The sequence below is a fragment of the Saimiri boliviensis genome, chromosome 19 (assembly GCF_048565385.1).
Source record: "Saimiri boliviensis isolate mSaiBol1 chromosome 19, mSaiBol1.pri, whole genome shotgun sequence".
In the NCBI taxonomy this organism is placed as follows: Eukaryota; Metazoa; Chordata; class Mammalia; order Primates; family Cebidae; genus Saimiri; species Saimiri boliviensis.
In genome coordinates this window covers 16,030,003-16,043,870 of record NC_133467.1, presented here as the reverse complement: position 1 = coordinate 16,043,870, position 13,868 = coordinate 16,030,003, and the positions used below count along the sequence as shown (strand labels likewise).

The 13,868-nt window shown below is 36.9% G+C and overlaps 1 protein-coding gene across 5 annotated transcripts in view; it reads left to right on the top strand.

The window, feature by feature from the left end:
* The window catches only part of RASAL2 (RAS protein activator like 2), a 364,958-nt gene that overhangs the window by 190,662 nt on the left and 160,428 nt on the right, over positions 1-13,868 (top strand). For all 5 annotated transcript variants that reach the window (XM_074389525.1, XM_003925336.4, XM_074389524.1 and 2 more), the window contains exon 3: positions 7,908-8,034. In XM_074389525.1, the coding sequence (XP_074245626.1) occupies positions 7,908-8,034 (127 nt within the window). The remainder of the gene's footprint in view (positions 1-7,907; positions 8,035-13,868) is intronic.

Here is a 13,868-nt window from a genome sequence, read left to right as displayed (position 1 = left end):
TCTCTAAGGATTTAAACTGAATCCTTAGCGAGGCACTGCTAGAATGTGGGAGGATTATATTAGTCTAGTATCACTCATATATGAAGTCAGTGTGTGGGATCTTTTAGTGCTTTCTCTTAACTCTGCATGTTTCTTGTCAGAGCTGGGGAAAAGTCTGTTGGAGGAGTATATATGGGAAGAGTGTTAAACATACCAATTACCAATCTGGGAATGTTGTAGAAGGGTAGACTGGGGCAGAATGCTGAAAGGGCAGCTTGCTGGGAGTCACCTTGAGAAATGACTTACTGGTTTAGTAAACTGCTTCGTGCAAATTGTGCCAAATAGACACTGCTTATGTGCTATGAAATATATATTTCCTTGCCTGGGTGACAGGAAAGGCCCCAGCTAGCTTGATAGCAATCCAGTTCAAAGAGGGCACAGGAGGCCATTCGACTTCCATTTTGCTTGCAAGAGATGAGACCAAGTAAACGTGAGATTAAGGAGTCGAGGAAAATGGTAGAGAAGACAAACATGAACCCCTCTGAGGTACAGCCCCGTTATAAAAATACAAAAGAAAGCTGAATTTTTGTTTATTTCTTTTGGCAATAACAGTCTATTAGTCAGGGTACATTTGACTCTGTTTTTCTTAATGCAGATTCTACTTTGTATATTTGGAATGTTTAAGGCTGGATGCTAGTGTTTAGGCAGCAAGGCATTTATAATGACACTTTTTAAATATTTTAAACATTTTTCTTTTGAAAGGCAGTGTTTAAATATTTAAACATTTTTCTTTTGAAAGACTGTTTACACTCATGTTGATGAAAGTATGAAAATTTTAGTCTTCGTGCAAATAGCTAAAAATTAACTGTTATTTATTCTGGGGTAAGCTACCTGTGTCATATTTCATTCAGAACCACTTTTAAGTTATTCAATAGATATATAATATGCCCTTATATGTTATTCACTATGCTGGAAGTTACAAATAACAAGATAGGTCTTTCCTCTCTCTCACCCATAACAAGTTTAGTGGTAAAAATAAAACAATTTTAAAGGGACATTTGATAACACAAGTAAACTGGATAGAATAAGGTAAACTAGATAGAAAAAGAGAAAGAAATCCATTTATTTTAAGGAAACTTGGCCTAACTAAGTATGTCATTAAGATGCCACTGGCAATGGGAATTACCAAAGGAAAGCTTAATAAAAGAAGCAATTTGATCAAAGTTAGGTGTTATAAGTATTAGTCTTTAGGATGAATTGGAAGAATAAGACACAGAAAAGAGACAGAACAATTAGGAGACTGCCATTCCTCAGATCTAAAAGTCTGAGTGGCTTCTCAGTGCTCCCCATGCATGGCCTGGTATTCCAGCCCTCTCAACATGTTCATAATAGGCTTAAGAGGCTTTAGCTAAATTGGCCTACTCCCTGTTCCAAAACAAAACAAAAAGTCTTATACTTACCATCTTCTTGGCTGATGTTACGCTTTTTCCTTTGCCTAAAATGGCCCCCATCTCTGCCTATCATTCATTCATCTGTGAACTATTTTAAGGTTTGGGGATTTACTGATAAAGTACAAGCTGTTAAGTTACATGGAATTAGTTGCACAAATGAATAATTATAATTTAACACAATAAGTATAATGACAGAGAAAGATGTATTACTGGAGGAACTAAATGGAAGTGTACCTTAACCTTCCCTTAGGGGACTGGTAGAGGAGGAAGATTCCTGGAAAAGACAATGCCTAAGCTAAGCCTCAGGATGAATAAGCATTTACCTTGCAGATGTAGAACAGAAAAGAAAATGAGGGAAAACATTTTAGGATGAGAGAACAAACTAAGCCATGGCACTGAACTACAAAATAGGGAATGTGTTAAAGAACTGCAAGCAATTTGGTATTTCTAGAGTGAAGTCTAAAACTGAACATAAAGACAAAGACAGTGGCCAGATTGTGGAAGATCTGGTATACTATATTAGGGAGCTTTTACTTTATATGATAGTAGTTTTTAAACACTTTTTAAAGCAGAAGGATACTTTCTTTGTAGAAAAGCTTATGCAGAAGCCCTGCACAACAGATCCACTGAGAATTATGCTCAGGTTGAAGCAGAGATACTTTCCCACGCCACATACTTCCATACACAAACACACCACCACTCCTTTGAAAACCACTGCTAGAGACAAAGAACTGCTGAAGGGCTTTAAATCTCAGAATGACATGATCATATTTGCATTTTGGAACTATTATGATAACTTTGTAAAGGATAGTTTTAAGGGGCAGAATGTCCCAGGGAGATACCAATGAAGAAACTGTTGCAGGAGTTTGGTTAAGAGATAAATAGAGGCTTTTGGCACCAGCTATGACAGAATGGTACAAGACTGGCCCTCCCACTGTAAACAACAAAAAAATAGGATACCATCCCCTCATCAAATATATACAGAGCGAAAGCATGTAAATGCAACTATTTTCAGTGATTGAACAATAGGCAGCCACTGCAGTGGTCACCATTGCCCAGGTGTCTGCTGCTTACTATTTCCCTACTGTGGTGCTGTAATCTGGAGACCAGGCCAGGCAGAGTTCAGTGGACTCACTGAGCTGAGGAGGCACAGAACAGAATTTTGCATCTGAAAGGGCTAGAGTCTGCTGGTTAGGATACCAGAGAGTCTTTGGCCAAGAGCTGGAATGCACATATCCAGGGAAAGACTACGTAAGTTTTCCAGAGAGAAACTGAAGTATTGAAAACAGAATAGAGATACTAGTGGTCATGCTGAGCAATGACAGAGATCTGAACCTGCCAGTGAGAAACCTGTTTAAAACCTGACCACTTCAGGAATACAGCTGAGAAATCAGAAGATCACACCTCAAAAATGTGGAAATTGAGGTTCACTAAGGCCAAATGATTTATTTATACCTTCACACGTAGTACTGGTGGCCAAGGACTAATAAGTGAATAATTAGAATTGAAGATACAGAGTATAGATCAGTGGTTCTCTACTTTGCATGTCTAGAATGTCTAGGAGTGTTCTAAACATTTATTTATTTTTTCCTAAGAAAAAAGATACATGTGCAGAATGTGCAGGTTGTTACATAGGTATACATGTACCATGATGGTTTGCAGCACCTATTACTCATCCTCTAAATTCCCTCCCCTCACCCCCTACCCGGCAGCAGGCCCTGGTGTGTATTGTTCCCCTCCCTGTGTCCATGTGTTCTCATTGTTCACCTCCCACTTAGGAGTGAGAACAGCATTGGTATTTTTTATACCAGTTATAAGTTGCAGCCAAGGTTGAGAATATCTTTCATACATGACACTTCTAGATGCTTACCCATAATAGGAAAGAGAGAAAACAACACCTTAAGCCACCTTAGTGAGCATCAGAATCAATTGGAGGCTTGTTAAAACACATATTGCTGAGCTCTATCCTGAGTTTCTGATGCAGTAGGTCGGGTGGGTGGGGGGACTGAGAATGTGGTTTTCTATCAAGTTCCTGGGTTATGCTGTTACTGCTGGTACCTAGACCATGTGTTTTGAGAACCGGTGCCTTAAGGAGATAAGAAAGTTGAAAAATGTTTTTTTTCTTTAAGGCACTGAAAAATCCTCTTAAGCATATAGTAGTCCTAAGCACCTTTTTAGCATTCTTTAGGAAAAGAAATAGGAAGAGCTTTCTAATGCTAGTTAGCATAATCTTGATTTCCTGTACTTGACTTTCTGTGTGAGTTGAGATTGAAATAAAAATTAATTTTGATATGATTCTAAACAATATGAAAGACAGTTTTACAGAAAACGAAATTGTGTGTGTGTATATATGTAAATAAAATATGTACCACATTGCTTTTCTATTTTCGTGGATGGTTTGAAATTAACAGAGAGGACAAGGAACCAGAGATCTAGTTTGGCTTTGTTATTAATACGTCTTAGATACCTGAGATGTCATTTACTCCTTTTCTACTTTCTTTGTCTAAAATGGAATGAAATTGAAGTGCTTGGTTTTTGTTTGTTTGTTTGTTTGTTTTTGAGAGACGGGGCCTCACTCTGTCACCCAGGCTGGAGTATGGTGATGTGTTCATAGCTCACGGCAGCCTTGGATTCCTGTGCTTAAGTGATCCTTCTGCTTCAGCCTTCCAAGTAGCTGAGACTACCGGTACACGCCACTACAGCTGGCTAATTTTTGTTTTTAATTTTTTTAGAGATGGGCATCTTACTATGTCACACAGGGTCTTGAACTTCTGGCCCTGAGATTCTCCCACCTCGGCCTCCCAAAGTGCTGAGATTACAGATGGGAGCCCCACTGCGCCTTGGGTTTTGTTAGTTTGTTTGTTGGTTTTGGAGACAGTTTCACTCTTCTTGCCCCGGCTGGAGTGCATTGGTGCAATCTCAGCACTCACTGCAACCTTCACCTCCCAGGTTCAAGTGATTCTTCTGCTTCAGCCTCCCAAGTAGCTAGTATTACAGGCATGTATCATCACGCCCAGCTGATGTTTTATATTTAGTAGAGGTGGGGTTTTACCATGTTGCTCAGGCTGGTCTCTAACTCCTGACCTAAGGTGATCCACCACCCATCTCAGCCTCCCAAAGTGCTGGGATTACAGGCGTGAGCCACTGCACTCGGACAATTTTTTTTTAATTGAGGCAAAAGAAGAAAAGAAGCCTCATTATAAGGCTACAAGGCCAAGGAAGAAGAAAAAAAAAAAAAAAGAAAATTTACTCTCATGTTCTAGAACTTGGAAGATACATAATTTTTATGAGCAATTCAGTATAAACAAGTAAATATGAACTAGTAAACTAAGTTAGAACAATCAGAATGGAGAAAATTGCTTGGGTATAACTGATTCTCTTAGCTATATGCTAAGATTTGGGCATTTCAGCTTGGGTCATTTGAAAGTACTTGATATAGTCTCTATCCAATTTTAAAGGAGTAGATCAATATCTTTTTAATATTTTAGCTAAGAAGCAATCTGTAGTGTGGCTCACAGCTGTAATCCCAGCAGTTTGGGAGGCCGAGGTGGGTGGATCACTTGAGGTCAGGAGTTTGAGACCAGCCTGGCCAACATTGTGAAACCCCGTCTCTACTAAAAATAGAAAAAAAATTAGTTGGGCATCGTGGCGTGTGCCTGTAATCCCAGCTACTTGGGAGGCTGAAGCAGGAGAATCACTTGAACTTGGGAAGCAGAGGTTGGAGTGAGCCAAGATCACACCATTGCACTCCAGCCTGAGTAACAAGAGCGAGACTCTGTTTCAAAAAAAAAAAAAAAAAAAAAAAAAAAGAGAGAGAGAGATTAAAATATTCTTAAGAAAATGCAGTTTAGAATAAAAGTTACATCATGTTCCCTGTATCCTGGATGAGGAGTAAAATGGCCTAACCTTTAAAAGTGATACTTTGAATACAACCTTTGATCCTATTTTAAGCTTAAATATTGGGAATTTAAAAGTCTACATTAAAACTTGGAGAAAATTGAGTGAATTTTAGACCCAAATAAAAAGTTTGCTATATTGTATTTATTCTCTCCTTTGATATTGCAGAGATAAAATATGTCCTCATAGAGGCCATTCTTACTTTTTCCTGGATATGACCTTTATAAATTTGCATAGGAAAAATATTTCCTCCTAAAACACCATAAAAAACTGCTTTTTTTCTGCATGGTTTAGGCCTTTATTATTTAAGATAATAGACATTTTTAGAACTATTATCAAATAGTTTATTTATTTAGATTCAACTATTTCTTCAAAGAACTAGACTATTTTTTCCAAATCTACTCTCATTCTTCCTACTTTTAAGGCAGATACAGGATATGTTTTGCCTTTTTTAATAGGAGATAGTCATTTAAACCTATCGGTGATACTCTTTTAATTATTTAGGTAGAGGTAATAAAATGTCTATCCTGAAAGGGACAGATGACTTAGATTACTGTTTGTGAAGTTTTATATTACAGAGTACTTTTGGAAGAGTTCATATCTTTATTGATGCTATTGTTTGGCCTTGGCTTAATTTTGTTATTTACATTTCTTAATTCTGCCCTTCAGTTTCTCAGTGTGCAAAGAGTAACCATAGTTATGGTCATGAGGAAATGGGACAATTGCAGGTTCTATAAGGAGTATGAAAATTTTAAGTGCTTATGGAGGCATTAGGAATTTGCTCCTCGTATTCTCAGTAACAGAGAGTTTTCCTTGTCATCATTTCCTTGACCTGAGTCATAGGAGTTGGATTACTGAAGCAAAGCAGAAGGCATGTACACTTAAGCCTATATCTGTCCTGGTTTTGCTGGATCAATTGATGTGATATGTGTCCATTATAATCATTTGGAGAAATAAATCATTCATTTCCCATCTCTTAAAAGATAATAGCCAGGCACTGTAGTGCATGCCTGTAGTCTCAGCTATTCGGGAAGCTGAGGTGGGAGGTTTGCTTGAGCCCTGGGGTTCTGGGATGTAGTGCATTATGCTAATCGATTGTCTGCACTAAGTTCAGAATCAATACGGTGACATCCCAGGAGTGGGTGACCACCAGGTTGCCCAAGTAGGGGTGAACTGGCCTAGGTTAGAAACAGAGAAGGTCAAAACTCCTATGCTGATCAGTAGTGGGATTGCACTTGTGAATAGCCACTGCACTCTAGCCTGGGCAACATATTGAGACCCCGTCTCTCAAAAAAAAGATAATGCCTCCCTCATAATGTCACACATATAAATTCATTAGACTTGCACATGTAAGAACTCAGTGTTTTATTATTGAAATTTATTGAAAGCAGTATTGGAGCCACAATAAATTAGGAATTACAATTAATTACTTTTTCAAACTATTTAGGATGTTATAATTTTTTTTTTTTTTTTTTTTTTTTGGAGTTTTGCTCTTATTACCCAGGCTGGAGTGCCGTGATGTGATCTCGGCTCACCACAACCTCCACCTCCCAGGTTCAAGCCATTCTTCTGCCTCAGCCTCCCGAGTAACTAGGATTACAGGCACCCACCACCATGCCTGGCTAATTTTTGTATCTTTAGTAGAAATGGGGTTTCACCATGTCGGCCGGACTGGTCTCAAATTCCTGACCTCGTGATCTGCCTGCCTCAGCTTCCCGAAGTGCTGGGATTATAGGCATAAGCCACCACGCCCTGCACTAGGATGTCACACAGTTCTTAATTCTGATAAAAGTTACTAGTAAAATCTCATTACTGAATACTTAGCATTACTAGGAAAAAAAACAAAACAAAACCACAACTTCGAGCCATCCCATTACTCCACAATGATAACCTGCTTTGTAAGTTTTAAAGTGGTTATTGGCATTAGATTTTTTTTCACTATTCATAGTTCTCATTCCACATATGCAAATAACCAGTTAATATGTTTCTGAAATTATGTCAGAAAAAATGCTTTTTAGGATTATAAAAACGGTCTGACGTTTGGAAGAAAATGGTATATACAAGTTTCCACTGAAAATGTGATTTATTAACTATGTCTAAGTTCTCAGTTCTAAAATTAAAGAAAATTTGAATGGTTTTAATACCTTTATTTAATACAATCTTTTAAGAGAATTTTGAAGCTTACTCTTTCTGGTCAACTTTTATTTCCATTTATTTTATTTAACACTGAACAAAATTGGAGCTCGTGAACCAGTTTCTGATATAGAAGAACCTTTTATTTGTGTGAGTGTTTTGTTTCCAGGAGCAAGTACACACCTGGTTACGATTTGTACATACTTTGTGTAATTTGCATACTCACCTTTCCTGATATTTCAGGTTTCTTTTTAAAGGAAAGCTTCCTGTAAAGGAGTTGGTAATACTTTACCATTGTATATACTGTATATCTATATTTCTCCTGCCTTACTCTTTGTTACACACTTCATTTAGTCAATGAAGACATTGACTAAAACCATTATTCAGTCAGAAGGTAGTTATGGTCAGTTCACTATTAAATTTCATCTTTTTCTTTTGGTTAACTAGATACCTGTGGAAGGGGGACAGGAGCAGCAGACAGATTCCACCAAAGGGCGATGCCTGAGGAGAACTGTCAGCGTTCCTTCCGAGGGTCAGTTTCCTGAGTACCCACCAGAGGGCACCACTAAACTGGGTAAGCTACTACGAAAAGGAAATAAATTCCTAGCTTTTATCCTGTAATTTATGGACTTGTTACTGAGTAAAACAAAACATCCTGCATTTCCTGTTAAGTAAATGCGTTGAAATCAATGGAACATTGAGAGTTCAAGGTCATTAGAGAGTTCTGTTCTTTATAACCGACTGACAGCAACGTTGTTTTAAAGAGATAGACTTCAGATGAGTACTAGTAAGGTTGCCGTTTAGTCCTAGGCAGATGGGATAATGTGTTGCTTCTGGTTTTATTGCTTATCAGTAGATTTTGAAAGAGTATTTGGTGCTCTTGTTGAAGCACTGAGGTTCATAAGAGATCCAGTATGTGTTGGAACTTAGTGTTTAGATAAGTCTTCTTCAGGTAGCTACTGGTGTTGTCTTGTACAGTGTAATATCAGATCAGGCTAATTTAGCTAAGTTAATTTTGCATGTCTCACAAAAGTAGTATGCTGGACTATGGTTGGAGTAGTTGACAGAAGGGAGAAACCCTACTTCCATTTTTCCAGTAAGGTTACTAAAGAAACCTTACTTCCATTGTTATATACTCAAAGAGTTAATGTCAGTATCAAAGCAGCCAGCTCTTTGTCCATTCCCTACCAAATGTATTCTGTTAAATGTTTTCATTTTTAATAATTGATATTTAAATAATCAGACTGGTCAGGTAATTTTAAAAGAACATAATGAAGATTAAATAGAATAATGAAGGAATTTGAAAAGTAGGAATTGTTTTGGTGCTTTACATTGTTGTGTTATTATTTGCTTAGTGACCCCTAGACTTTTGACATTTGATAAGTAGATGGAATAATTTATTTCTCTATGGTGATCAATATGGATAATTCTGTAATTTTGGTTATATTTTCTAAAATCAGGGTTTGGTTAGGGGATTTGAAAGAGTTGCCTTTTTCTTCATTTCTAAGTGGAACCCCAAACTTTTGGTCAGAATTTGAATCCTTTTGGTCAGAATTTGAATCTGCTATTTTTCTTTTTATTCTATAATAGTTGTTGCTTTCCTAGAAACTAGTTGAGTTAGCAAGTACTTCTTTCTAAGGAGTCACCTTGGAGAAGTCAGATTTTTCTCTCATCTTATTTCCACTGTACTTCTTTAACATGTTTTGTTGAAACCAGCTTAGATGTGGGCCTAAATTCTACTAAAAACCTGTCTGGGTGTAACCATTTTATAGACTGTTTATATTTTACATCCAACTTCTATGTAAGTTAAACTAGCTTAGAGTCACCTTCTTTCAATTCCTTGGCTTTCATTATTTGCAATGACGTCTTGACTTTTGTCCTTTTTTTTTTGAAACCGAGTCTTGCTCTGTTGCCCAGGCTGGAGTTCAGTGGCGTGATCTCAGCTCACTATAGCCTCTGCCTCCTAAGTTCAATCAATTCTCCTGCCTCAGCCTCCCGAGTAGCTGGGACTACAGACATGCACCACCATGCCTGGCTAATTTTTGTATGTTTAGTAGAGACTGGGTTTCACCACATTGGCCAGGCTGGTCTCGAACTTCTGGCCTTATGATCCACCTGCCTCAGCCTCCCAAAGTGCTGAGATTACAAGCGTGAGCCACTGCATCAGACCTGTCTGTTGTCTTTACCAATTCTCCAGGAATCTTTTACCCTTTAAACTTTGACCCATAAAAGTCAATGGATTTTGAGGAAGTACAACTGTAGTCTCAAGAATTATTACAGTGTTATGGAAGAGAGAATTATATAGGAAATTGTCAAATATCTACAGTGTTCAAGATACTGGGCCCAAAGACAAAGATAAGGTGACAAAAATGTCTACTCTAGAGCCAATACGTATCTTTTGTGCTTAGCAAGTCTGGTAGCCATCCTGACTCATGACAGTCCATAATCATTTTCAGAGCGAATGTCCTAAATTTGCACTAAAAGATATCCTGATAAACATTATGTGGAAAAACACTACTTCTAGAGCTGTTCTTCCTTACATACCAGTCTAATCTTAATTAGATAATTGTTCTGTTTTCCTGTTGTTGTCTCCAAGTGATTTGTCTTTAGCCAAAAATTTCTGCTGTCAAGTATTTCATTGAATAATTGTTGTATATGTAACATTCTATGTCAGTCGCTAAGAATGAAAAGAAATATAAGATTTCTGCTCTTAGAATGTTTTTTAAGATAGTAAGATAGGATGAATACACATAGAAACTAAAATATAAGTTAGTGTACAAAGATTGATTGTATTTCTATATACTAGCAATAAATAGGAAACAAAAAAATTTAAATATCCTGTTTATTATAGCATCACGATAGCAAATTCCTAGAGAAAAAGATCTAATAAGATATGTGAAGGACTTCTACATAGGGAACTTTAAATTATAAAAGAAAAAAAATGATTTAAATAAATAGAGGGTTATATACCATGATGATGATTTAGAAGACTTGATATAATGTCAGTTCTCTTTAAGATCAAAATTTCAATGAATTTCAGAATTTCTGTCGCCCAACCTTACCACCACGTACACGTCTTCAAATTGGCAAATTGATTCTAAAATTCATCTCAAAATGCCACAGACCAAGTAATAGCCAAGGGAGAGGAAAACAAGGTGAGAGGACTTAATCTACTAGTATCAAGATCTGTTTAAAAAGTATAACTTTGGGAGGCTGAGGCAGGTGAATCACAAGGTCAGGAATTTGAGACCACCCTGGCCAATATGGCAAAACCCCATCTCTACTAAAAATACGAAAAATTAGCCAGGCATGGTGGGTGGCATGCACTTGTGGTCCCACCTACTCAGGAAGCGGAGGCAGGAGAATAGCTTGAACCTGGAGAGCGGAGTTTGCAGTGAGCCAATACTGCGCTACTGCACTCTTGCCTAGGTGACAGAGAGACTTCATCTCAAAAAAAAAAAAAAGGCCAGGTGCAGTGGCTCACACCTTTAATCCCTGCACTTTGGGAGGCTGAGGTGGGTGGATCATGAGGTCAGGAGAATGAGACCATCCTGGCCAACATGGTAAAACCTCATATCTACTAAAAATACAAAAAAAAAAATTAGCTGGGCGTAGTGGCACGTGCCTGTAATCCCAGCTACTCAGGAGGCTGAGGCAGGAGAATCACTTGAACAAGGGAGTTGGAGGTTGCAATGAGCCGAGAACGGACCACTGCACTCCAGCCTGGTGACAGAGCGAGACTCCATCTAAAAAAAAAAAAAAAGTATGATAATGTGTTGGTGGAAGAATAAATAAATCGTGAAATAGAATGGAGAGTCCTGAAGTGATCCCATATATATAAGGACATTTGGTTTGTCAAAAGGTGCCCTTGCAGGACAGTAAGGGAAAAGATGATCTTTTCAATCATTGGTGCTGGGTCAATAAGATATCTTTTTGGAGGGGTGTGGGGATGAGGAGGAATTGACCACTACCTTATTATCATACACAAAATCAATTCCAAGCTCTGAACAAGAGAGGTAGTAATACAATAAAACTTCTAGAAATAATGTAGGATATTCTTATGATATCAGATAAAGAAAGATTTCTTAAGCAAGGGATGTCCAATCTTTCGGCTTCCCTGGGCAACATCAGATGAAGAATTGTTTTGGGCCACACACAAAATGCACTAACACTAACGATAGCTGACGAGCTTAAAAACAAACAAACAAATAAAGTTAAAGAATTTGTGTTGGGTTGCATATACATCATTAAGAGAGTGAAAAGGCAAACCACAGAGTCCTGAAAAACCCATAAACATTTGGTAAATATATTTAAAATTGTAATTTAACATAATATGCCTCTGTTATATTCTAGCAAGCCTTGAAAATATATCAAAAGTCTTTTAGAGTCAAAGCTAACTATCTAAAATTTTTTTGTTTATACGTATACATGAAGACCAAGAAAGGAAATTAAGTTGGAAAACTCTGAGGAAAAGCCAAGCTTTTACTGTATACCATCTTTTCCTAAGTTTATTGACCTCTAAGCAACTAAAAACTTGAGGAAACTTTGAAGGAAATTAATATTAAACTAGAATATGTTCTCTAGGGTATTTATAAAAATATTATAAAGGATAAAGCTTTTGATCAAAATTAATAAAAGATATGAATTAATCAAACATTAGCTTTTTTTGTTTATTTGAGACAGGGTCTCATTCTGTTGCCCAGGCTAGATTACAGTGGTGTGGTGTAATCATGACTCACTGCAGCCTCAACTTCCCAGGCTTAACTGATTCTCCCACCTCCGCCTGCCAAGCGGCTGGTATTATAGGCACTTACCACCATGCCTGGCTTTTTTTTTTTTTTAAATTTATTGTAGAGACAGGGTCTCACTGTGTTGCTTAGGCTGGGAAACCTTGATTTTAATCCTGGCCCTTTCTATTAAATTAAATTAGTGTCAGTTCTAACTTTCTCTATTTGTGAACTAGTGAGGATTCCTTTTTTATTCCCAAGATATTGTTGGAAATATCTAGATAATTTATGAAATAGTTTTCAGATGCTAGAATCTTCTATAAAACTACTGGGTGGTAATAGCTTTGATAGATGGGATATGTGAGTAATGAAGATTTAATATAAGAGATGTTCCCTTTTTAAAATAAAGTAAAAATGCTGATAAATAATGCCTGTGTATGGCAGTAGTCAATATTTAGATTGGCTATTAATGTATGTATTTACTTAACCAACAGAAGGAGACATTGAACTTTATGATGATACATTAATACATGTAAGTGCTCAAAATCTTTATAAAAAATACTATCCTAGTATTTCTAGCTCTGAAAGTTGGAGCTCAGTGGATGATGGCAGCCGTTGGTTTTCTTTGAAATTTCCTTAAAATGTCATGTCTTGTTCCTCTCCTACAAAATAAGATTATTTGACTACTGTCTCTAAGAAAGCTCACACTAAAACAGCTGCATAATATCTCGGCTTTATATTTGTATTCCACATTAATAATTGCAGTGATATGCAAGTAATTTGAGGAGAGCTCAAATGAGCTCAAGAATTATCAAAATCATTTTGAATAGTTAAGGTAGAAAACCCTGGAAAAATGTTCCTCAAGGTTTTGGTTGAGTAGTTTTGGGTTTTCTTAAAAACCATGAGTAAATATATATTTATTCTTTAAAATAAGATTCAGGAATATGTATGTTGTAATACTGATGATAATATTGTGGAAGAATTGGCTTAATTATGGGATAAAATAGCCAGCTACAGTCAGTTCTGTTATAATGTGACATACAGAGTCCTAAAAATCACTATGCTGTGCAAATGGAGACAAAGTGATTAGGGGCACTACTCTCAAAAATATGCTCAGTGACACACAAAAAGATGGCAAAACTGGTTTCAACTACTGTAATGAATATGTTTGAGTGTGGCTGAAAACACTCATGCAGTGAACTTAGGCAGCTGGTAGATGTTTGAGGTGTATATGAATATGAGCATTTTCTATATTAGATTAAATTAGCGTCAGTTCTAACTTTATGAGTTAGGTGAACATGGTTTGATGAATACAGTTTTCTTTGTTCATTTAGTGTTTATTATAGATGAAATCGTGCATAAGCAATCACAGATTTTGTGATATGTGCAAATTGTTCCCTAAAATAAATCAATTGTGGTGGAACATTAAAGTTTTCAAAGCAAACATTATAATAGAACTGACCTTTCTACCAATCTGATGTAGTCAGGTTTGCCCATTAGAAAGAAGCCTGTATTATTAGCCAGTGAAATGCAAAAACTTCATTTACATCTGAACACTTTCCTAATTTTCTTTTGGAAGTCATTATTTGGGTCTCGTCTCAAAACTGATATGAATAAAATAAAAACGAGTACTTAAGTTCTCCAGCTAACCTACTAAAATCAGTTTTTATGTTACTCTTAC